At 39.0% G+C, this 25,937-nt stretch overlaps 1 protein-coding gene and 1 long non-coding RNA gene across 30 annotated transcripts in view; one reads left to right on the forward strand and one right to left on the reverse strand.

The window, feature by feature from the left end:
• The window catches only part of ZNF438 (zinc finger protein 438), a 182,378-nt gene that overhangs the window by 75,634 nt on the left and 80,807 nt on the right, over positions 1–25,937 (reverse strand). For 8 of the 29 annotated variants that reach the window (XM_054521480.2, XM_054521488.2, XM_054521484.1 and 5 more), the window contains 4 exons: positions 21,039–21,115; positions 15,500–15,562; positions 3,721–3,879; positions 2,671–2,787 (listed from right to left, as the gene is read on the reverse strand). In XM_054521480.2, coding sequence (XP_054377455.1) covers positions 2,671–2,787; positions 3,721–3,879; positions 15,500–15,517 — 294 coding nt within the window. In that variant the 5' untranslated portion in view covers positions 15,518–15,562; positions 21,039–21,115. 29 annotated transcript variants of the gene reach the window in all.
• LOC129048202 (uncharacterized) lies at positions 864–25,609 on the forward strand. The gene is made up of 2 exons (XR_008510370.1): positions 864–1,181; positions 25,469–25,609. It is a non-coding gene; the product is annotated as an uncharacterized LOC129048202 (long non-coding RNA).

The following is a 25,937-nucleotide window of genomic DNA, read 5'->3' on the forward strand; positions in this document are numbered from 1 at the left end:
AGCAGAAAACTTGGTTTAGACACTGCAACTCTTTACCACTGAAGAAAAACATAATACTCTTTTTCAGATGGCTTCTCAAAAACGAATATATGACATATTTTACTACAGTTCACAATCTATGTAGTTTTGTTCAAAGTGGCAGGGGTGTTATATTTCACTTTTGTCACCAACCCAAATATATTCAGGGTTTTTCTAACTCAAGCATATAAGATCTTTTACAGATTTAATTTGTTTTACCTAGAAAGGGGCAAAGTTAATGTTTCTTGGGAAGATTTTTGGTAACAGCATTCGTGGTATCAAGCGAACACCATGCCCAAGATTCTATTTACTTCATCAATGAACTAACCTTTGGAGATGGGTATCGTGATAACTTAATGCTTTATCTTTGTGCTGAAGAAGTTGAAACTGTATGCAAACAAGTGTATTTATGTGGTTGATTAGCAGCTTCAAGTACATCTTTACCTTTCAACGTCAAGTAAAAAAGATCTGTCCTCCAGTGTTGCCTCAATAAAGGCTCAAATAAATCATTTTTATATGATTTTAAATTTAAAGCTATTTGCCTATTGACTTATAGTTGAAGGACTATTTGGATAGATATAAAAAATCTGTAAGTTACCTATCCTTTTCTTAAAAGTCTTTCCCAATATATTTTTTTCATCAACATTTTATGTTCAGAAATGAGAAAAAAAGTTGTATAGCCTTTCCAAAAGGCAACTTGCTAATTATAATCATGAAAAAATAGATTCAGCCTAAATGTCCAACATCTAGAATGGTTATAGAATTCATGTTACAGTTGTGAAATAAACAATTCTGATGTCATTAAAAAAAAAAAAAGTCTTTTAAGTATGGCCTATTTTCTTGCACTGAATGAAATCTGAGGCCAACATAATTTTCTCCTTTATAAATATCTGGACCTGTTTTTCTGGCTCCCTCCCAAAATTTTATCTCTGAGGTCCAGCAACTTTACTAGAGCCAGGCACACAGTGTCCTTTCAATGTTTAGATTCAAGTTGTTACTTATTTGAGAAAAGTTTATGTTCTAAACGCTGGTTTTCTTTCATTAAGTCTGGACTTTTTGTTGGGTCTACGATTATGCGTATGATGGATCTACTCGGCCTGTCATCTATACCCATGGTCTTGAAACTGAGGAACATCTGAGGCTGCTCTAATGCTTCTTAAGAGGTATGTAGGCCTAGATAGTTTTAAGGCAATCTATTTCCAGGTCCTCAACTCTCATTTTTCCCAATACCGATCTTTCTGAGAGTGTATTGGCAGCTAAGGCATCATGCGGCCTCTCTTCTCACTTCACAAAAGAAATGCATACCTCCTGGGATGTAAAAACCTCCAGGGTTCCAAAAACGGGGAAAAATTATAACAATGCTATCTATGAAACCTCCTTTAATCAAAGCACTACAGTAAGGCCTTGTTCTTTCCATGTCTCATACAGATTTTATTAAGAAATGGAGTACTTGGCCCATATTATTATATAAATTAAGTATATTGTAGAATGAAGCAGTTCCACAATACACAGTGAGGACATTTTACTTATAGGGATTACCTCTTCTATACTCTTATTAGTGTTAAAGACGTATCTCTCTGGAGACTTTAGTAAGCGCAAAGCAAAGAAACACTGAAGGCAGCAGTACCTTACTGTATCCAGGCAACACATGGTAACGCTCTGTGCCTTATCTACTTAATCTATATTAGAATTAGAATTCAGCCATGTGATGGTTGTCATGGAGGCATATATTAACATATTTATTTGAGATGAAAAATCAAGTGGGACTTTTACTGACAGAAGGATGTCTGATTTAAAAGATAAGTTTGAAAATAAATACTAGCTTTGTCAATTAGATTAAATGGCAACCATTTTCCCTAAATTGAGTGATCTACCTTTATAGCTGCAAGGTTTTGATAAAAACATATTTGAGGCATAAATTAAGAAAAACCATTGTCAGCCAGGAGCGGTGGCTCACGCCTGTAATCCCAGCACTTTGGGAGGCCGAGGCGGGCAGATCACCTGAGGTCAGGAGTTTGAGACCAGCCTGGCCAACACAGTGAAACCCCTTCTCTAGTAAAAATACCTCCGGGAATGGTGGAGGATGCCTATAATCCTAGCTACTTGGGAGTCTGAGGCAGGAGGATCACTTGAACCAGAAAGGCAGAGGTTGCAGTGTGCCAAGATTATGCCACTGCACTCTAGCCTGGGCAACAAGAGAGAAACTTCATCTCAAAAAAAGAAAAACCATTGTCTAAAAATTGTACATTGCCAAGTATACAATGGAATTAATAATATTTTAAACTACTCTTTCTAAGTATGTTAGGTTAAACAGGGTGCCCCTAAGTAAAAGAATAGTAAGTGTAACGGTCATTTGATAAGTCTTAGTTAAGCCTTTTTGACAAATTTTCCCAAACTGAGAAAGTGATAGCACATCCCTCTCCAAGTTAAGTGATTTCCAGTCCTTTGTTTTCTACAAATGATGGTGTAATTGAGTTGTCAGTAGAAACATTATTAAATAATCTGTAGATCACATTATGATTTCTGGCATGTAACTCAGCAGGATGAGCCAAGTCAGTAAGTGATGCAGTGTTTCTGTCATATTGTAAACACTGACATTTTAAAGCTCAGGTGTTATGTCACTCTTTTAAATGTATATTTGACTTTGCTCACCTCTCTCATGTCTAATTTCCATGACTTCACTGTTTTTCCTGTATCATCTTTTTCTCCAATGTTGTTTTCATTTGACAGTTTCATTTTCTTCTTCAATTTCTTCCCCGAGCTCTGCTTCTAAATGCATAATTTTAGATTTTATAATTAAACTATAATTACTAACATAACATTTTAACTTTTCCCATTTTGTGTATGATGAGGTAAGAATCCACTTTCCATCTTTTTCTTATGGACACTCTATTGCCTCAGCACCATATACTGAAAGCTGTACACACCCTTTCCCCCAATGATCTTCAACACCTGTTTTGTCATGAATCATGCTTCCACATATAGGTGGATCTGTTTGTAAATTTTCTATTATTTTCATCTGCCAATTTGTATATTCTCATACCATATGCTGGCTTAACTACTATGGTTTTATATTGTCATTATATAAAGGCAGCAAAAGCACTTCCTCGATAGGAGGAAAAACACCTTCTTTAGGAATCTGTATGTGATTTTGGGATGATTGTTCTTCCATTTAAGTTCAGAATTACAATGTCAAGTATCATCCAAATAATAATATTAATAGTAATCATACAATCTCAAAATCTGTTAGGGATTTGATTCTATGTGCAATGAGAGAGAATTAACATCTTTGCAACATTAAATCTTCTAATCCATTAATGTCTTTCAATAAAAGTTTGTAACTTCTCAATAAAGGACTTAGACATTACTTGTTAAATTTCTACAAAAGTTATTTGTAGTATGTTGCTATGTAAATTATATCTTTTAAAAATTACATTTCTACAGTAACTTTACTGTGGAAAAATCTTGCAGATACCATCTTAACCAACTGATCAAGGTTAACATGACCAGTAACAAGTCATATTGTTACTGAAACACCAGAGGTTTGGTCTAGGTCCTGCTGTTGCACTGCACAGAAAGCCAATGACTGAGACGATGAGTGTTGCCAAGGAAGAAGGCTTTAATCAGGTGCTGCAGCCGAGGAGATGGGAGCTCAGTCTAAAATCCATCTCCCTGACTGACTAAAACTAGGGGCTTACATACCAAGGAAGAAATGTAACAATGTGTGAGAAAATAGGAACTCTGGAGAGACAAAGAGGCAATCATGATGAATGAGGGGTCCGGCATTTCCTTGTTTGGATGTGGTGATCTGGTGAGATTCAGTTCTTTGATACTTATTTTGAGAGGCCTGAAGGTCATTTCCTGAGAAAGGAACTCAGATAAAACAAATATAAGTTTCCAGCTTTAAGACCAGAATGGTCAATTTCTGTTTATCCAAAAAACTATCTATGGGATAATTGGGTGGGTTTCAATATTGATAACATTTACTGCCTGATATGATGTGATATAATAATGAGAAAACACCAAACTCAAATTGATATCCTTTCTACAAAAGACCTGACCACTATTCTTCAAAAGTATCAAATCCCTGAAAGACAAGAAAAGATCAAGAAACTGCCTTAAACTGGTTAAGAGATATGGCTATTGAATGCAGTGTGGTATCCAGGGTTAGATCCTGCAATGAAAAGAAAGTATCAGTAGAAAAACTGGAAAAATCAAAATAAAAGCTGTAGTTTAGTTAATATTAGTATATAAATGTTAATTTCTTAGTTTTCATAAATATACTACGGCTATGTAGGATGGTAATTATTTCAAAATAAAGTGGTTTTTAAATTTTCTGTTTTGTTGTTGCTGCTCGTCTATAGAAATGCAATTGGCTTCCCTATATTGACTTTACATTTAAAAACTTTGCTAAACTCTCTAATTTTAAGAATTTAGCTGTCGAGTCGTAGGAGCTTTCTATATAGACAATTAAGTCATTTGCCAATAATGACAGTGTTTTTCTCCTTTTCCATTCCTACATCTTTTCTTGCAGTTGTCCCCCACCCCTCACCCCCGACCCTGACTTACTCTGCTGGCTAGGATCTCTGACACAATATTGAACAGAAATGGTGATACTGGGCAGCTTTGCCTTTTAAGAGTTAGATTGTATCTGTTGATGCCCAGAACTTTAATTTCACAGAATAATCTGGGGAAGATTACTTGCTTTTGCTTTGAACATTTCTACCACAGAGATAACAATACTATTTTTTAAAGTTTCAAATACTGAAAATGTTTATCCAGAAAGTATAAAAGAATGTATAATACAAAGACAAAGAAGTAACATGAAGACAAAAAAGAGATGCAATATAGTATTATGTTATTAAAACAAAATAAAAGTTATCGCATTAACCTGTCCAAACTTTGCTATCCCCTTCACAGTGCGGGAACTGTTACTGGGAAGTGATTGCCCAGTGATTCACTGCCCAAGTGAATCACTTGGAAAGTGATTACCCTTTCCAAGCCTTTCCAACCTTGTATCAGATGTGGCCTTGTAGTTCTCCCCAGTAGAATGTCAGTGAGAATGACTGAATGCCAACTTCCAGGTTAAGGTTCCTCAGAAGCAGCAGGTAAGGTATGTTCATGCTCTCTTTCCCCAGCTGCTAGAGGACTCCAACGCCCACATTATGGAAGGTCACCAAATGATCAAGAGTGCCTTCAATGCACTGCTTCATTAGCAATAAATGCACTTTAACTGGATTTAGCTATTATACAATTTGGGTACCTTTATCATAATAGCTGGCTTTCCCTAATACAAGAAAAATGATATTTTTGAGGGGGATGCTGACTTTAACAAAACTAAAACATATGGTGACTGCTTAGCAGCCAAACGGCAGGAGATGAAGAAACTGAGAAAAGGATAGAAAGGTACTTATGTCACACAGTCATAAAACACTTACTAAAAATACTGCTTGCCAAAACTAATCTTTGGTGACTGAAGTGAAAAAGTGGTTGCCTCCAGAGGTTTAAAGTAGGCAATTAACTAGAAATGGACATCCATCTTGAGCAATGGAAATGTTTGATATCATATTTTGGGTAGTAGTTACACGGATGTACATAATTGTCAAAACTCGCTGAACTCAACACTTAAGAGCTATGAGTTTACTATATGTAAGTTATAGCTCAATTTTTAAAAATGTCTGATACAACTTCAAAAGCAGAACAAGTGTCTACCAAGCCCATGTCTATGGAGAAAACAGATGGAACAATATTAGAATAACAAAGTACAGCCAGGCACAGTGGCTCACATCTGTAATCCCAGCACTTTGGGAGGCCGAGGCGAGTGGATCACAAAGTCAGGAGTTCCAGACCAGCCTGGCCAATATGGTGAAACCCCGTCTCTACTAAAAATACAAAAATTAGCCGGGCATGGTAGCGGGTGCCTGTAGTTCCAGCTACTGGGGAGGCTGAGACAGGAGAATCACCTGAACCCAGAAGGCAGAGGTTGCAGTGAGCCAAGATTGTGCCACTACACTCCAGCCTGAGCGACAGAGTGAAAAAAAAAAAAAAAAAAAGAACAACAAAGTACTACTTGTTGCACTTATCAAAGATTATAAATAAGAAATGTGCACAGGCAAGCACTGACAGATTTGAGAGCAGAAATGAATGGAAATAGAAAATTCAGAAATTTGGGGAGCTCCCAGGTTTATAAGAGCTGACTGCTTCTGGAATTCACATGGTAAAAAAGAAGGCTGAAAAAAACTGGCCCATTATATTTTCTCAGGCAAACAGAGGGACTCAGCCTTGTTGCAAATCAAGTTAAGTAGGTTAATTTTCTGATGGCCATACAAGAGTCTCCAGTAAGTTGGGAGAGAAGAGAATAAAAATAAGGAAATAAAGAAATATATTAGACTTGGGAATTTTTGGTGTGCTTACTGGCTAGAGTGACCATAACACACGTTGTCTAAACTGGGGTAGTTTTGAGAGCAGAAGAGAGTATTATTACTTAATGTGCCAAGACAAGAGATTTCAGCTAAGGCTGCCTTGCCAGCCTGGTCCACACAGTCACTCCAATGCTAGCACACGATATTAACTACAAGACAGGTCAAAAGCCATCTCAGTTTTGGAGGAATGGCATTGCCAAAACCCCCACAAGTGATACCTATAAGCCTTTGACTGTTTGACCCTTAAAACAATGCTCAAGCTCCCTGAATTGCAAGAACAGAAAGAAGGAAACAAAGGCTATATAGTCTCCACAAAGGGCATGTTCCCCAATGTCCACATATATGTGACCTTGGGGAAAAATGGGCAAGGAAGAACCTTCCAGAAGGCAGAATCAGGTCCTGAGAACAATAAACAAAGAAGTTCCTCCCAGACAGCAGGATCAGAAGCTAATGAAGGAACATTTCCCACCCTAGCTAAAGATTCTTCAACATGCTTCCTGCCATCCATGATTTTTGTCACTGTCAGTATTCCTAATCCTAGATGTTCCCTTAGTTTTAGCAGATTAAACGCAAACTTATAACGTGCTAACTGGCCTAATGCAGTAAATTACAGACATTGCACATAAAGTGATGGTGAAAATAAACCCGAAGGGTCTTTTACAAAGATCACTGAACTGATGGCCAGGAGGCTCTTATTTCATCCAACCTTCACTATTAATTGTGTGATCCTGGATAAATCATGACTTCTCAGGACTTCAGTTCTTTCATTTGCGAAATGAATAAGAGGATGCCTTCCAGTTCTTTAACTCTAATTTAAAATTCTTGACCTCATTGAGCCAAAAAAAAGTACAGAAATTCTCTACAAAATATCCATAATAGACTAGTTGGTCCAGTTTTTACAGCAAAAGCAATTCAGCATAATTCTAAGAAGTTACATTGGCAAGAAAAAATTCTGGCACTCTTATTTCTGATTTGTCTATTTTATTTGGGTCTCAGTACAACAAGGAATAAAATATAACCTTTTTTCAGTGGGAAAAGACACTTGCTTTCTATTTCATTAAGTTTTAGAAGCTAATCCAAAGAGAGGGGAGGGAACTCCACCCACTTCAAAATGTCAATACTTTTATAATATTTACACACTAGAATTTAGAACATCTGAAAAATCAAAATGCAATTTGGAATAGACTTTTAATCTAAAAGTACCATAATAACATTTTATTAGTTACATAGTCAATAATAGTCACTGAATCCTAAAAATAATATTTTTTCTAGTAATTAAAATCTGAAAAATATGTCTGCTAAATTTCAACTTTTGATGTCTCCTCTAACTTTCAGAAGAAAATAACATTCAGGATTCTGTCTTCTTCACTGATGAAAATGAAGACAAAAACTCTACATTGAAACTTTGTTATTTATCATGATCCAGTGGTATACTTGTTTATAAATATAAATATAAGGGCCAAACATTCAAAGAGAATAGGACCCAAACTTTGTCACTTCAAATCACAACATGTTTGGACAAAAAAAAAAAAAAAAAAAAGCAAACATTTTGCAAACCCTGCTATCAATTTGAGTACTGATATTTAAAAGTCTTACTTGTTCTTATTCAAAGCATTTTTTTTTTTTGACATTTGTTTTTCCTGCTGCTCTAAGATCAGACCCGACATTCAGTTAACTCTACCCTCCACTGTCCCTGAGTCCTGGTCTAGATTCTCTGTAGTTTCGATTTTTTCAGAGAACGAATCCCTCATCTCGTGGAGTTGGGGAACATTGCTGTCCAGCTGGAGTGAGGTGAAGACCTGGGAGTTTGGCTGGTCCTTTTACAGACTTTCAGCTGATCATCTGTTTTAAGCACGATGCCCCCCTTCCTCCTTCAACCTCCTGATATCACTGTCAGCTCCTCTGCAGGTGCTTTGGTTTTGCCCTTCTGGTACTAAGTCACTGTATCATATGGCTTCTGTTTCAGATTTTATGGTTTAAGGTAACTGATGAGACCTACCTCTGACAAAAAGAGTTGGAATTTTTGTTTCTATTTCCTTTGTTTTATGCTAAGATTTTAATGGAAGAAAGCAGGTGGTGGCCGAACACAGTGGCTTATGCCTGCAATCTCAGCACTTTGGGAGACCAAGGTGGGCAGATCACAAGGTCGGCAGATCAAGACTGTGTCTGAAATTGGTGGGTTCTTGGTCTCACTGACTTCAAGATGAAGCCACGGACCCTTGTGGTGTTACAGTTCTTAAAGGTCGTATGTCTGGAGTTTGTTCCTTCTGATGTTCAGACGTGTTCGGAGTTTCTTCCTTCTGGTGGGTTCGTGGTCTCGCTGGCTTCAGGAGTGAAGCTGCAGACCTTCACAGTGAGTGTTACAGCTCTTAAGGCGGCACGTCTGGAGTTGTTCGTTCCTCCTGTCTGGATTTGTTCATTCCTCCCGGTGGGTTCGTGGTCTCGCTGGCCTCAGAAGTGAAGCTGCGGATCTTCGCGGTGAGTGTTACAGCTCATAAAGACAGTGTGGACCCAAAGAGTGGGCAGCAGCAAGATTTATTGCAAAGAGTGAAAGAACAAAGCTTCCACAAACAAAGGGTGGAAGGGGACGCAAGCGGGTTGCCACTGCTAGCTAGGGTAGCCTGCTTTTATTTCCTTATCTGGCCCCACCCACATCCTGATGATTGGTCCATTTTACAGAGAGCTGATTGGTCTATTTTGACAGGGTGCTGATTGGTGGGTGCGTTTACAATCCCTGAGCTAGACACAGAGTGCTGATTGGTGTATTTACAATCCTCCAGCTAGACATAAAAGTTCTCCAAGTCCCCACCAGATTAGCTAGACACAGAGCACTCATTGGTGCATTTACAAACTTTTAGCTAGACACAGAGTGCTAATTGGCGCATTTACAAACCCCAAGCTAGACACAGAGTGCTGATTGGTGCATTTACAATCCTCCAGCTAGACATAAAAGTTCTCCAAGTCCCCAACCGACTCAGGAGCCCAGCTGGCTTCGCCTAGTGGATCCCTTGCCAGGGCCTCGGGCGGAGCTGCCTGCCAGTCCCGTGCCCACACTCCTCAGCCCTTGGGCAGTCGATGGGACCAGGTGCTGCAGAGCAGGGGGCAGTGACCATAGGGGAGGCTGAGGCCTGGCGGGAGCCCATTTGGCAGGGCGGGGCTCAGGGATGGCAGGTTGCAGGTCCAGAGCCCTGCCCAGCAGGGAGATGGCTGAGACCCAGTGAGAATTCAAGCACGGCGTGGGCAGACTGGCAGTGTTGGGGGACCCGGTGCACCCTCCGCAGCTGTTGGCCCAGGTGCTAAGCCCCTCACTGCCCAGGGCCGGCACTCCCAGGCTCATCTGGAACTCACACTGGCCTGCGAGTGCCGTGCACAGCCCCAGTTCCCACCCGCTCATCTCCCTCCACACCTCCCCACAAGCAGAGAGAGCCGGCTCTGGCCTCGGCCAGCCCAGAGAGGGGCTCCCACAGTGCAGCGGCAGGCTGAAGGGTTCCTCAAGCGTGGCCAGAGTGGACGCCATGGCCTAAGGAGGTGCCGAGAGCAAGCGAGGGCAGCTAGCACGTTGTCACCTCTCAAGACCCTCCTGACCAACATGGTGAAACCTCATCTCTACTAAAATACAAAAAAAAAAAAATTAGCCAGGCATGGTGGTGAGTGCCTGTAGTCCCAGTTACTCAGGAGGCTGAGGCAGGGGAATCGCTTGAATCCAGGAGGTGGAGGTTGTAGTAAGCCAAGATCGTGCCACTGCACTCCAGCCTGGCGACAGAGAGAGACTCAATCAAAAAAAAAAAGCAGATAGTTCTTTCTTAAAACCAGAAACTGCCATCTGAATGATTTCACATACCATTTTTAATGGTTTGAAGTCAGGACAGTTTTGGTCTGCTAAGCACACATTCCCATTTTTCTTCTGGTTCCTTTGGAGAAAGCCTCTCCTATTCCGTGAGACCCTCACGGGGCTTGCAGTCACTGGGCTATGCCCCTCTACTGGAGCACTGGGAAAACATACCAAGGCTGGCCCACCAGTATACCCCATTCCCAGGCCACAGTGACACATGAGGTCAAAGAGAGTCAATCCACATCTTCTCTGAGGCAAGTAGGTAGACATTTGGTGTGACAGGTTCTCTTTCTGTTGAGATTGCTAAATTGGATGGACAACCATCTTGAGCTGCTAGTGGTCATTTTACTGACCATGCCTGTCTGAAAAATGACAAATAAAGAAACCAGCAGAGGAAAAGGAGTCCAAATGAGATCATTTGAGTTTTTGGCTGAAACCATGCCTGAAGCCAGATGCACCTCTGGAAACCATAGTTACAGAAATAATTAAGTTTCCTTTATTTTCATAAACTGGTTTGAGCTGGCTTTCATTTGCAACTGAAGCAGTCCTGACGAACACATCATTGAATCTAAATGTTCCAATTACTAATACTTGAACAACAGAAATAACACTTTTTTTTGCCCCAAATTAAATACCCTAACTTCTTTTATTCAAATAAAATCGCAAATCAGAAATAACGTTTGCATGTGTCCCTTTCACCATTTAGGTCAAATACTTTGACTTTAGTTGAATATTCACGTCTTCAAGGTAGCAGTATCTTTGAGAATGAAGTGTATGTATACTCTATAGTACTAAAAACCCAATAGCCACTAACCTACTGAACAGTTTTCTTCCAAGTACGTCAAACATTCTTGCCAATTCTTTACACCTTCTCTATCAGAGCTCTCAGATTTTTAATAAAGATGAAGTTGTGTAATTATTTCATGTAAAGTCTATGTGGAAAAATGAAATAATATATCTCAAAATATTTGTTCCCTTGGGAGGAAACGTATAATTTAAATTCAAAGAATTATTCAGTCTCAATCTCTGACCCAGAGACTGGGGACCAGGATAATTTTAATCTAAAGATTTATAAGGAGAAGGCAGAGGGTAATAACGTGCTCCCAAGGAGACAAGTAGGAAGGCTTAGAAGTCAGTGTTCCTTGGACACTCTCCCTGGAGTAACTTCCTTCATTATTATCTACAGGCCATTGTGCTCAGCAACCCAACAGGCAATATCTAAGCTTCTGGGTTTGAAGTTCTTTAGGTCTTCAGTTAGCTTCAAGTGCATATAGGGGCCAGGCAGGTAATCTAAAAGAGTGAGCAGGCTAACATTTTTAAAGTATTACAGTTGTATGCATTGAAAAAAAACTTATTAAAACTCTAGTCTCTCTCTTTTTATTTTTTCATGCAGCAATTCTACCTACTATCCCTGGTTTTTCCATGGTTTCATAATGCTATCTTAAATAATAGTTTTTGGCACTGGTACTCCTTGTATACATTTAAATTACATATGAATAAGAGCTAATAATAACAATAGTTCAGTTTATTGAGCATATAGTACATTGAGCCAGGCAATGTACTAAGTGCTTTATATATGTTAACTTATTTTGTCCTTACTGCAATCCTATAATAACCTTACAGGATTGTGCCACTATCCCATTGTATAGATGAGAGCACTGAGGCACTGGGTAATCAGCTTATCCAAGATCACATAGCAAATAAGTTGAGAAGTTGAATGCAGCACTCTGCCTCAAGGAACCCTGCCCTTAACCATTACTCTGCACTCTACAAAGAAATATGCCATCAGTTATGGGTTGAATTATGACCCCAAAATGATATGTTGAAGTCCTAACCTCCAGTACCTGTGAATATGACCTTATTTGGAAATAGGGTCTCTGCAGATATAATCAGGTTAAAATGAGTTCATACCAGATTAGGGTCTTTGCAGATATAATCAGGTTAAAATGAGTTCATACCAGGTTAGGGTGTGCCCTAATCCAATGTACTGATAGCCTCACAAGAGGAGGAAAATTTGGATGTAGACAGACACAGAGGGAAGACAGTCATAAGATGAAATCAGATTGGCATCATGCTACCACAAGGCAAGGAATGTCTGGGGCTACCAGAAGCCAGAAGAGGCAAGGCAGAATCCTCCCCATGAGCCTCTGAGGGAACATGGTCCTGCCAGCACCTTGACTTTAGATTTCTAACCTTTAGAACTGTAAGAGAATAAATTTCTGTCATTTAAAACCACCCAGTTTGTAGTACTTGCTTATGTAGTCCTAGAAAATTAATACCATCTCTCACTTATATTAAAATATGTCATCCAATCAATTTGCTATTTCCAATTTTAACATAGATGGTGGTATAAGTAACATTTAAACCTTTCTCTAAATTCTGTTTAAAGAAAAACAACAGCCAGGGGTGTTATAGGTTACAACCTATAATGTAAAAGCACAGCCTCCCATCTAATAGAGGCAACTTCTACTTAGCTCTAGCTGGTTACTGCCACATGCAAGAGCAGGACCAAAGTTGCCAGTTTCCAAGAGAATGTGGAAATATGGATTTGTGCATTAAATTAGTTAACAACAAATTATATCAGTTACTAGTTAAAATAATACTTGTTAACAAGCAATGTATGCTTTAAAAACAAAAGAGCCAGGCATCATGACTTGCACCTGTAATTCCAGTAACTCAGGAGGCTGAGGTGGGAGGGTCGCTTGAGCCTAGCAGTTCAAGGCTACTGTGAGTTATGATAAGGCCACTGTACTTCATCTTGGGTGACAGAGTGAGACCCTGTCTATAAAATTAATAATAATTAAAATAAAAAACATTATGCAGGCTATGCAGGCTACAGAAAACACATTTATGAACCAAACTTGTCAACAGGTCCAGATTTTTGCAATCTCTGTTGTATGTTTTCTTTGTTTTCCATGTCTACTGCCCCTTGCACTTCACTTGACCTGGCCCCAATTGCAGCTACCCATCTACCAGATATAGAAAGCAGGCACAGCGTGGGCACTGGGAGCCACATTGAAATCAGCACTTGAGGCTGGGCGCGGTGGCTCATACCTGTAATCCCAAAACTTTGGGAGGCCGAGGCGGGTGGATCACGAGGTCAGGAGATAGAGACCATCTTGGCTAACACGGTGAAATCCCATCTCTACTAAAAATACAAAAAATTAGCCGGGTGTGGTAGTGGGTGCCTATAGTCCCAGCTACTCGGGAGGCTGAGGCAAGAGAATGGTGTGAACCCGGGAGGCGGAGCTTGCAGTGAGCTGAGATTATGCCACTGCACTCCAGCCTGGGCGGCAGAGTGAGATCCATCTCAAAAAAAGAAAAAAAAAAAAAAAAAAAAGAGAAATCAGCACTTGAGGACTGGGGAACCCTCTTTGGGATGTACTAAGTTGGCAGATGCAGAAGAGTTGCACACACTCAGGAATCCAAGACCAAATGGGTGCACTCTCCTTGATCTGTATCTGTGTATCTGAAGTGTGATACTGCTCCTCTACTCGTCAGTTGGTGTCCCATGTAGAAAAGACTTAGAGCTTTAACTGGGTAAAGATTTTGTGTAAGGCTAGGACATGACTTTAACATTTCTCAGGCTCACTGTCACTTCATTCACAGCACTATCCTTACAATTTATTGAGTTCCCCAAACTTCTTACCTCTTGTATACATATATTTGAAGGATTTGTAAGTTGATATTAATAGCTCATAACTGTCTTTCAGTATTCACCATATTGTAACCTATAAAACTTATTCAGAAACTTGAAAACATTTTTGAAAAGCAGTTTTGTAAAAACAGTTTTACAAAATGTCTTTATTCCTCAGGTTTGTTCTAAAACTTCAAAAATGTAAGAAAAATTGTTCTGAGAATGTTAATATCAACTCTAGTCCAATAAGCCACATCGCTAGTTAGTAGTCTCATTGGCTACAAACATTTCTTCAGTATCTACCAGAGTTCAGACCTATTTGCTATGGTATAGAAACTAATGATTGCTTCTGGCAAGTGAAAACAGGTACTTGATATGTTGCCAGAACATATCTACTACACTGAGGTATTAAATGCACAGTGAGACAGCTTGGAATACCACAGTGTTTGGAACTTACAAATCTGACCAACATTACTTTTAGTAAGTTTGTAGAGCAATGCTAGGAAGTAAAATACCATAAAATATGTCCAAATAATCTCATTTAATCTTTATTGTTGTTGTTGTGTTTTGCTTGAATTAAACATCTCTGAAAGTTCTATTGGTTTTTATACCTATGAAATCATTTGGAAACTCCCTAGCTTATTATTCTCACCACAACCCCAAATGGTTGGTAAAGCAGGTTTTATCTCCATATTACAGATGAGGAAACTCAAGCTCAGTGGTGTTAAATAACTTGTTCAAGGTTGTTAGTGACAGAGGTTGTCTCAGTCCATTTAGTGTTGCTATAAATACGTCAGGCTGGGTGATTTATAAAGGAAAAAAGGCTTCTTTGGCTCATGGTTCTGCAGGCTGTACAGAAGGCATATAATTCCAGCATCCGTTTGGCTTCTGGTGAGGGCCTCAGGCTGTTTCCACTAATGGCGGAGGCAAAAGGGAGAGCTGCATGTGCAGAGATCACATAGCAAGAGAGGAAGCAAGAGGGGAGGAGGTGCCACGCTCTTTTTAACAGCTCTTGGTGGAAACGAACAGGGCAAGGAGGGTGCCAAGACATTCATGAGGGATCTGCCCCCATGCCTCAAACACCTCCCATTAGGTCTCACCTCAAACATGGGGATCAAATTTTAACATGAGATTTGGAGAGTGTATTAGTCTGTTCTCACATTGCTATAAAGAAATACGAGAGACTGGTTAATTTATAAAGAAAAAAGGTTTAATTGATTCACAGTTCCATGTAGCTGGAGAGGCCTCAGGAAACTTACAATCATGGCAAAAGGAAGCAGGCACGTCTTACGTGGGTGGCGGCAGGCAAGAGAAAGCATGAGGAGTGAGGAGGGGAGAGCCCCTTATAAAACCATCAGATCTTGTGAAAACTCACTCACTATCATGAGAATAGCATGGGGGAACTGCCCCATGATCCAATCACCTCACACCAGGTCTTTCCTTAGACACGTGGAAATTATGAGTATTACAATTCAAGATGAGATTTGGGTGGGGACACAGCCAAACCATATCAGAGGGGACAAACATCCAAACTATAGAAGAGGTGAAGTCGGTACTCAAACCTCCTAATTCTGAGTTCACTGATCTTACCTCATAAATAAAAGCCATGAAGATTTCTGAGACCAGGATGATGAGACAGTCAGACAGCCAGACCTGTAATCAAATCCAGTTTCTATTGCCAACTCAACTTATGACTTCAGTTTTTTTAAACCTCTAAAGCCCAATTTGCTCATTTGCAAAATGGAGTTAAAGTGGAAAAACACATGTAAAGAACATGGCACAAAGTGGGCACTTGATAAATGTTACCCCCTTTCTTTTCCCTCTCTACTACAAACCTCAAATCTAAACAAACCATCCACTTTCTGGTTAAGCATTTGGGTGATTAGCAGAAATCTAAATAGCTATTAGAAATGTAACTCGGCCAGGCATGGTGGCTCACGCCTGTAATCCCAGCACTTTGGGAGACCAAGGTGGGTGGATCACCTGAGGTCAGGAGTTCAAGACCAGCCTGGCCAAGATTGTGAAACCCCGTCTCTACTAAAAATACAAAAATTAGCCAGGCATGGTGGCAGGTGCCTGTAATCCCAGCTACTCAAGAGGCTGAGGCAGGAGAATTGCTTGAACCTGGGAGGCGGAGGTTACAATGAGCTGAGATCACACCATCGCACTCCAGCCTAGGGGACAAGAGCAAGACTTCGTCTCAAAAAAAAAAATGTAATTCATAGGATGTGGAGATATTGATAAAACAACAATAAATGTATTGTCATGGACGAAGACCATGGTACAAACTGTTGTCACATGTGTACTATTAAAGAATTGCCAAAAAAGTCATTGTTTTTAAATATTTTATGATGTTGAGCTTTTTTTTAAAAAGGAGGCAGGTCACGTCAAAACTTTATGCTTTGAACTTATTCTCTGCTCTCTGATTAATGTGGTTCATTGCCTCCAAACATAAAAAAATTTTAAACACATCAAAGAGATATGAAATGTTTTTCACCTGTGGTGAGACTTGGGACTCCTCAGTGTGTGTACCTTAGCAGCTATCATGTTCCTCTTGGGCCAGAAGCAAAAGAGCCACCAAGATCCTTTGTGTGTCTGTGCCACAAAAGAAATTCTGACTCCTTTACAACTCCTCTCTCCTGGCCCAGTTATCCCTTTGGATGAGCCTAGGGCAGGGGTGCTCATGGATTGACAGGGGATGGGCCCAAATGGAGGGTGAGGGGCTGCACTCCTTGCCGAAGAGAAGCATAAACTCAGAGTAAGAACAGGTGCTGTAGTCAGGAGGCATACTTGGGTCTAACATCAGAAAATTACACAATTATCAAATTTAATGCTAAAAATATTAAAACACATAACATGATTTAGAACATTTCTTCAAATTTCAACTTAATGCTAGGGAACTGTGTGCTAATAACTACTTTATACATGTGATTCTGGCTCTTGGCACAATCATACAGGACTGGGGTTGTGTTATTGCGTATGTGGGAGGTTATTAAATGCTTTATAATGATTATGTTAAAGGTCATATTCCTCATACACATAACTTCACTTACTATTATGAGTTAGACGGGTACATGAGTAGACAATGGTCTCCTTCCATTAAATGCAAACTGGCTGAAATTACTATTTAAGTTGCCAGGCTGAATGAGTAAAGAGATCAAATTAATGAGGGTGAAATTGTATAATCAGTTTATAAAACAGATCATGCTGAGGTCAAGGCTGACATCACTAGCTCCCACACATCTAACTACACTTAAAAAGGTGGCTCTTCTCTTTATTACCATGACCACTTCTCTAATTCAAGCTGTTTCTTATTTCTCTTCCATTCACATGTAGCTGACAAATCATTTATCTTGGCAAACACCAATTCAATCATGTCACCTGTCTCAGAAACCTCTGTAGTCTTCCCAGTGCTTGAGGGACAGAGGCTCAACTCCTCAGGAGGGCATTCATGGTTCTCCTAAATTTGGCCCATTCTTCTAATTCAAGGATTTTCAACCCTGGATGATAGATGATATCAGAACCACGAGGGGAGCTTTAAAAAACAAACAGGCTTATGTTCCACACCCTTGAAACTCTATTGACTAGTTATGGGCTAAGATCTAGGGACTTAATATCTTTAAAAATATCTACGGATGACTCTTATCTACTGCGAGGGTTGAACCAGTGGTCTAATTCCCCACCCCACACCCCCATTGTTTCAGCCAACATGAATTAACCCTCTGCTCCGCTCAGTAATGCTTTGTTTGCTTGTGTTGCCAGTCCTCTATTCATGCTGTTAATCCAACCTGGAATATCATTTCCTCTCTAGCTCTTTTTTTTTTTTTTTTTTTAGATGGAGTTTCTCTCTTGTTGCCCAGGCTGGAGTGCAATGGCACAATCTCAGCTCACTGCAACCTCCGCCTCCCGGATTCAAGCGATTCTCCTGTCTCAGCCTCCCGAGTAGCTGGGATTACAGGCGTATGCCACCATGCCTGGCTAATTTGTGTATTTTTAGTAGAGATGGGGTTTCATCATATTGGTCAGGCTGGTCTCAAACTCCTGACCTCAGGTGATCTGCCCGCCTTGGCCTCCCAAAGTGCTGGGATTACAGGCGTGAGCCACCACGCCTGGCCTAGCTCTAGCACTATTCTTCTAAAGCTAAGTGAAATCCCACCAGTATCCTTACAACCATGGGGATATGATATTCCATTCTGATAATCCAAAAGGCATTTTTTATGTTTATGAAGCATTTTATGGCAATTAATCATATATTGTTTTCAATGTGAATGTTTAATATTTTGCTCCCTATATTTCAGACTTCCCAGGGAAGCAAACTTTATTTATTTATTTATTTACTTATTTTGAGATAGAGTCTCGCTCTGTTGCCAGACTGGAGTGCAGTGGCATGATCTTGGCTCAGTGCAACCTCTGCCTCCCAGGTTCAACTGATTCTCATGCCTCAGCCTCCTGAGTAGCTGGGACTACAGGCATGCACCACCACACCCGGCTAATTTTTTGTATTTTTAGTAGAGACGGGGTTTCACTGTGTTAGCCCAGGATGGTCTCGATCTCCTGACCTCGTGATCTACCCACCTCAGCCTCCCAAAGTGCTGGGATTAGAGGCGTGAGCCACTGCGCCCGGCCTGAAGGCAAACTATAACATCTTTTGTTCCCACTTCCTAGCCCTTAGCATTGACCACAGTATTAAGCATCAAGTAGACACTCATGTGCTCAATACTTATGACTGAATAAATTAAATTCTCTGAAATTTATGAAGTGTTTTTTCTTACAGCATGACAACCTCAGCCGTCAACCTTGAGGGTTATTTATATACATACTGACGTGTTTCTCACTAGAAGCATCATTATGCCTATGTAAATGATAATCCCTTGTCCACAAAAACTGATGTGATGTCAAATATAGGGGTGATACCTGTAAATGTGTTTTTCTCCCTATAGACAGAAGTATTTTCCATGTTTACATATTCAATTCCCATAAGTTTGTATAGCATCCAAAAGGAGGAAGTAGTGAAACAGTCCCTGATCTTTCAATACCTGACTTAAAAACAACCCACCCATGTGAAAGGATAGAGAAAACCCCATTTACCATCCTAATCAACTGTGGGAAAGATCAGAAGAGCAAGTGTCCCTTTGCACTCAATTTAGGTGACATGAGAGTATCAGCAACCTACAGGTCAAAGTCTCTCCTGTAAATACTGAAAACCGAGAAGTTTCTGATGGGAGAGTATCCAATGCTGTCAGAGCCCCAGCTCAGACTCTCCTACTGTTCAACCTGCCCAGAAACTTTCTGTCCTGTTTCTAGAGCATGGGACATATATTTCCATATCCAGAGCTACAATCTCTCCACAAAACAGCATTGTACGCCGTGGCTGCCCATAGTGAAAGTGGTGCTGGTACTGGTGAGTTAAATAGTCTTGGGAGGGCTGGCTGAGAACCTAACCACTATTTATAACATTGTTTTCGTGGAAAAATACATTCTGCATTCCAAACAACAGAACTAGACATGAACTTTTGGAATACAGTGCATTTCTTGGGTCAGGAACTGACTGTATCTTGTTAACTGCACTAAGGTCAGTATTTTCCTAGGAGAAGATGGCAACCAGGAGTGCAGAACAAAAATGGTTGCCAAGAATATGGACCATATGCATTTATAAGGATGAAAGACAAAGGAAATGATGAGAGAAAAAGCCAGCACACTCTTAATTTATTACATAAATATTTACTAAGCACTATTAAAGGCTATGGTGAAAGCTGTAGGAGACAAAAATCAGACAAGATCTTTGATTTTATAGTCCTTACAATCTAGGGTGGGAGATAAGACAAACATAAACACTAACAATAAAGCTGCACGGTAAGATATGCCACAACAGTGATACAAACAAAACATTAGATGACACTGGCAGAGAGAGAAAGAGCTAGTGCTTCTAGCTGGAGTAATCAGAGAACGTGTCATAGAGAGGCTTGCACAGGGTTTCAACGTGCAGAGGAAATAGTGTCAGGGCAGCAGGGGACATCACACGCAGGAAAACCAGTACAAGTCAAGACAGATGCATGAAGAACAATGAGAGTTCAGAGAATAGGAAAAGCCGCGTTGGCTCAAGTGGGGTACATTTTCAGGACCTTTGTGGGGGGCTTTGAATGCTAGGCAAAGGAACATGGATTCCATCCAAGAGGGAGTTGGAAGCCATTAAAGCGTTTTAAAATTACTAAAAGTGGTTCTATATGCAGCTTTATCTAACAATGAACACAGGACAGGGGAAGAGAGAATGAATACAGAAAGATTATTAGGAGATCACTGTAAGAGTTGAGGGTGATTAAGATGACCTTTCAAAGATTTTTTACACAAACAGTTAATAAACATTTAAGGTTCAAGTACTAGTTAATTGACAAAATATTTCTTTAAATAAGAACATATAAATAATTTAGAAAAGTTGTATAAAGCCTTAAAAAACTATATATATATATATATATATATATATATATATATATATATATAAAAGCTACAACGCAAAAGCATTGTTTGGCACTTAGGACTTTACGACTAGACTTGATACAAATACAAGGATGATTTTAAGGTGTTAGTCTCAGTTAGACAAATAACACCATGAGTTTAAAACCGAACATTTTATTTTATTTTATTTTGACATAGAGTCTCGCTCTGTTGCCCAGGCTGGAGTGCAGTGGCATGATCTCAGCTCATTGCAACCTCGGCCTCCAGGATTGAAGCAATTCTCCTGTCTCAGCCTCCCAAGTAGCTGGGACTACAGGCGCCTGCCACCATGCCCAACTAATTTTTGTAGTTTTAGTAGGGAAGAGGTTTCACCTTGTTGGTCAGGCTGGTCTCGAAATCCTGATCTCAGGTGATCCACCCACCTCGGCCTCCCAAAGTGCTGGCATTACAGGCATGAGCCACCATGCCTGGCCAGAACATTTTATTTTTATAAGCATGTAAAATTTAATAAGAAATCATCTTTCCACTATTTCCCAAGACCAGTGATTCAATATACAAGGTGACTAGAAGATATGCTGAGAAATTTGAGAGTTGAGATGTCCAAGTTAGTGAACTTAATTCTTTGCATTTTAAATAAACCTTAAGCTGGTACCAAGCTAGATGTGAGCAGACTTACCTGAAGTGATTTGACTTAGCAAATGTCTTCTAACTTTAACACTTCAGTACTGGATGAGAAATGGCATTCATTTTTATCTGAAAATAAACATAGTGGAAATAACAAAATTATAAAGAATTTCTAGGTACCTTATAGGAGCCAATCAGATGACTGCACCTGAAAGACCATAAAAGAGTTCTACGAAGTTCTATAAAATTTACAGTTCTTATATCACGTATAATTTAAGAACCTAAAATAAAAATCTCAAGCCATGCTCAAAGACTTCTAAAATAGGGGATATATTGTCTTCACATATTTTTACGTCAACCTGCTAAAAATTCTAGAAAATATATTATTAGATATTTAAGCCTGATTTAAACTGAATTATTTAAAATTTACCTGGCATTTGTGCCCTACTCAGTATCATGGGGAACAGGGAGCTATGAAATTGAATAAGAGACAGTTTTTGTTCTTAAGAAATCAAACCGCAATAAGAGGCAAACATGAAAAACTCTATATCGAGGCGATGCAGTAAGTGCTACAAGTGACACAAGGCGCTACGGGATTTTGGAGCACGATAATTACTACAGGGAAAATGTGGGAAGGCTCTGCCTTATGGACTGAATACAAAGAGAAAGAGGGAAATGGGGAGGGAGAGCGATAAAGACTAGGATTTGGGGCTGAGATTATACTGTAAGAGGTTGAATGCTAGATTCAGTACATGGGGCTTTATTTTATATATAAAGAGGCACCAAGGGTGTTTGGCAGAAAACACATTCAAATTTGTATTTTAAAAGATGGCTCTGGTTTTCAAGTGTAAGTTACCATGAGAAAATTCAAAAAGCAGTGAAATCTGTTTTGTTACTACAGTAGTCAAGATGAGAAGAAATCAGAGTAACTGCAATAAAAGTAAAAAGTTTAAAATTCTCTGAAGTATACTTGAAAGTGAGAAGCAGAATAACAGCCTAAATAATTATGCAAGACTGAGACGTGAAACCATCACCAACATTCAGTGATATGGTTACAAACGTAGGATTCTTAGGCCACAATAGACCTTTCTTTCCAATCAGAATCATGCATTGTTTACATGAACCATGAACTTAAGAAATCAATCAATCTGATGACTTGCATCATTTCTGATATCCTGTCCTAGAATTTCAGAGCTCCAACCTATAATAAAAATCTTACACAAATTTTCTCTAAGGAGGTATCATTTCAGAATCATCTGTGTAGTCTTGTTTGCTGCACTAAGTCAACAGAACAGTTTGCACATCTCCTAAAAGGTTTATTTATTTTAGAAGGGGCCTTCCACAAAATACTGCTATCTATCAATGAAGTCACGAAAGAAGAGCAAAAGAAGAGAGCGCCTTGTCCTGCCTTTTCAGGGCAGAAGAACTGAGAAGAACTTACCAATCACTAGTGACCTTTGGAATACATTTCAGAAAGGCAATAAAAGTAAACAAAGACTTCCAATAATTGGAAGATTTTTTTTTTAAGGAGAAAAAGTGGAATTAACCAATAAATTTTAGTCTTCTAAGAAGTCTGGTATACTTTGAAAGTGAAGCTGAATCTTTAACAAGGTTTTTGTCGTTGGTGTTGTTTTTTTCCATTTTTAATGCTAGTAACAGGAAGAAATTATAAGGGAGAGTGCTAAATAATGGAACAAATTCAAGAGAAGATGGGAACAAGAACTTTAGTGCAGTTGGTCATGTTAAAGAGGAGAAACAGTTGTTTCTCTATGGTTAGAAATAGAGGAAAGGATGGGTGATGAATACAAACATTTGTCTGTAAGGGAGTAAAGCTGAGGGAATTCAGACCCAATGGCAAGACCATCTATTGAGACAGAGGGAAAGAGGGAAAGGGAGGAGGAGAGAAGAAGGGAGAAAAAGAGATGAAGAGAAAGTATATGAATGGAAAAAATATTTGAATTTAAGAGTTTAAGAGAAAAAAATTGCCAGAGAAGAAGAAAACAGAAAAGAGGAGTTTTTAGTATTTAAGATATTGGAACAATTCTGATTGGCATAACTGAGACAGTTAAAACACTATGAGTTCTGAGTATCAGAAACTCAAAATATGAATTCGGAGAAACAGATTATAGTCACATGGTGTGGGTTGACATTACTTTCAAGCCTGGTGGTGACATCATTGAAGAATTTGGAGCAGTGTCCTGCAAGTCAACCAGTAACAGGAATTAGAAAAGGGAGACGGTAGTGAAAGAGTTATAAGAAAAGGAACTAATGAACAAAGGTGGCATGCTGAGCCTTGAATTGATACTGGTGAGCAAAGGTACACATCAAGCCTCCCTGAAAATCTAGATTTTTAAAACGCCATGCTTTTTCTTGAGATGGTAAAATAAACAAACAAACAAAAAAACTGCGGCCTTTGAATGCCAGGTTTAAATTTCTAGGGAAGAGAAGGGAAAACAGTTATGAGAAAAGATCAAAGTTATAATAACTTGTTCACAATAGAGCATAAGGTCCAAATGACATAAGGAACTGAAAGTAAGTCAGCAGTGGACTAACTGTGGGTTCCATCTGAACTGGGAAGGCACGACTGCTTGGAAAAAGAGACCATAAGAGTAGGGCGTCACCTAAGTTGTAGGTGACAAAACACCAACCTCTCTCCCTCTTTCTGACACATCTGTTTCGGCAAAAGACTGGCCATGTGTCAACAGTCTCTGACTCTCAGAACTTGCTTGTCCAGATGCAAATGCATTGTCCAGTCATCTACATAGTAAACACTACAGGGCAAGTTAAGTCAATCCAATTTGAAAGGGTAGGAAGACTAGATGGAAAGCTAGGTGTACTCTTTTACCTAGTTTCTCTATAAACAAAACTGACATTTTCATTCTTATCTTAAGTCTACTTCTTAAAGAGTTCAGAGGTAAGAATAAAAAAGTGATATAATTAATTGGTCCCTTCAAACTCCAACAACACGGATGTAAAGTAAATAAATGGAAAGTAGTATGAAGAAAACTATATGCAGGGTGAGTTGAGGGGAGAACTCTCCAGCTACAGTGGTTTTAAATTTCTAGACACATTCAAGGACTTAATACTGAGACCCAATTCAGTTGATGAATGCCACTAGAGGTGGGGAGATTTCTAATTAAGGAGTCAATATCTCTAACAGATATAGCAGCATTCAGATTTTTTACGTCTTTTGAGTCATTTTTATGTTGTATTTTTCAAGGGAGAATGCTAAATAATGGAACAAATTCAAGAGAAGATGGAACAAGAACGTTAGTGCAGTTAGTCATGTTAAAGAGGAGAAACAGTTGTTTCAAGGAATCTGTTTATTTCATTAAACTGTCAAATGTATTGACATAAAATTGTTCATAATATTTTCTTATCCCTTATATATTTCCTGGATCTCTATTAATGTTTCCTGTTTATTCTTATATTGTTAATTTGAACTTTCTTTTTTTCTTAGTAGGGGTTTATCAGTTTTGTTAATCTTTTCAAAGAAACAACTTTTGGTTTTGTGGTTTTGTTGATTTTTTCTACTTTACAGTACTCTTCCAGATTTTTTTTTTTTTTTTTTTTTACTGATATTCTGCCTACTTGTTCTATCAATTGAGAGAAAAGTGAGAAAGAGAAGTGTTGAGAAAACTAACTGTAATAGCTTTATCTATTTCTCTTTTCTGTTCTGTCCATTATTGCTTCAAGTATTTTAAGGCTCTGTTATTATTAGGCTTACAGACATTTAAAATTATGTCTTTTTAATTAATTGATTCTTACATCATTATGAAATATTTCTCAATACTGCTAGTATTATCTCATGTTTTGAAGTTTATTTTATTGGCTATTAATATAGCTCCCTCCAGTTTTCTTAATGATTAGTATCTGCATGGTATCTCTCGATTCTTTTACTTTTAACCGCTTTGTATATATTTGAAGGGAATACTTTGTAGACAGTATAGTTAGGTCTTGCTACTTTATCCAGCCTGATGATTGCTGTCTTTAGAATATTTAGATCATTTAAACTTAATGTAATTATTTATATGGTTGGATCTGAATGAATTATCTTGTTATTTCCTATTTGTCCCAATCTGTTCTTGTTCCCTTTTCCCTTTTTATCCTGCCATATTTGAAATTGAATATTTTTTAGTTTTCCATTTTATCTCCACTACTGGCCTATTATAAATATACTTGTATCTTTGTAGCTTTAGTGATTGCGCTCGTGTTTAAAATATGCACATTTAACCTGCAACAACATAACTTCAAATATTACACCACTTCACATACAAAATATAAAAACTTTGTAATAAAATTTATCTATTTCCTCCTTCCTGTCTTTTGTGCTACTGTCATCATAGTCTAACTACTGTAGGACTGTTATACTAGAGAAGCTACATGCAGGTCCTCTGGTTGACAGTCCCAGATAAAACTAGGTTTTGGGTTATCTTTGCCAAAGTGCCAGAAATGTGATTACAGCTGTCTTCTATCCTCCAGACCCCATTGAGCTCATTCTCGAGTTGAAGGCCACCAAGTGACCTCAGGTGATGCTACATGAAAAAGAATAACCACCAGCTGAACCTGCCCTTTTCTCTGGCCCACAAATTGTGAGGTACAATAAAATGGCTGTTGTCTTAAGGGGATGTGCTTAGGTATTTTCTTACACAGAATTAGAGAACCATAACAGAATCTAATAAAGGGAAGTGGAATTCTGTAATAAAATCTTAAAACATGTGGCATTGGCTTTGGGACCAGAGGTGAGCAGAAACTGGAAGTGACTTAAGAAGACTGTTAGTGAAGGTTTGAACAACATTAATGAAAACCTTATGGTGGACAGATGAATAACTCTTCTTATGCAGTGGGAAGTTTGTAACATTGTTCCTCACATGAAATAGAAAAGACAAAATAGGCCGGGCATGGTGGCTCACACCTGTAATTCCAACACGTTGGGAGGCCGAGGCGGATG

The sequence above is a fragment of the Pongo abelii genome, chromosome 8, assembly GCF_028885655.2.
Source record: "Pongo abelii isolate AG06213 chromosome 8, NHGRI_mPonAbe1-v2.0_pri, whole genome shotgun sequence".
Lineage (NCBI taxonomy): Eukaryota > Metazoa > Chordata > Mammalia > Primates > Hominidae > Pongo > Pongo abelii.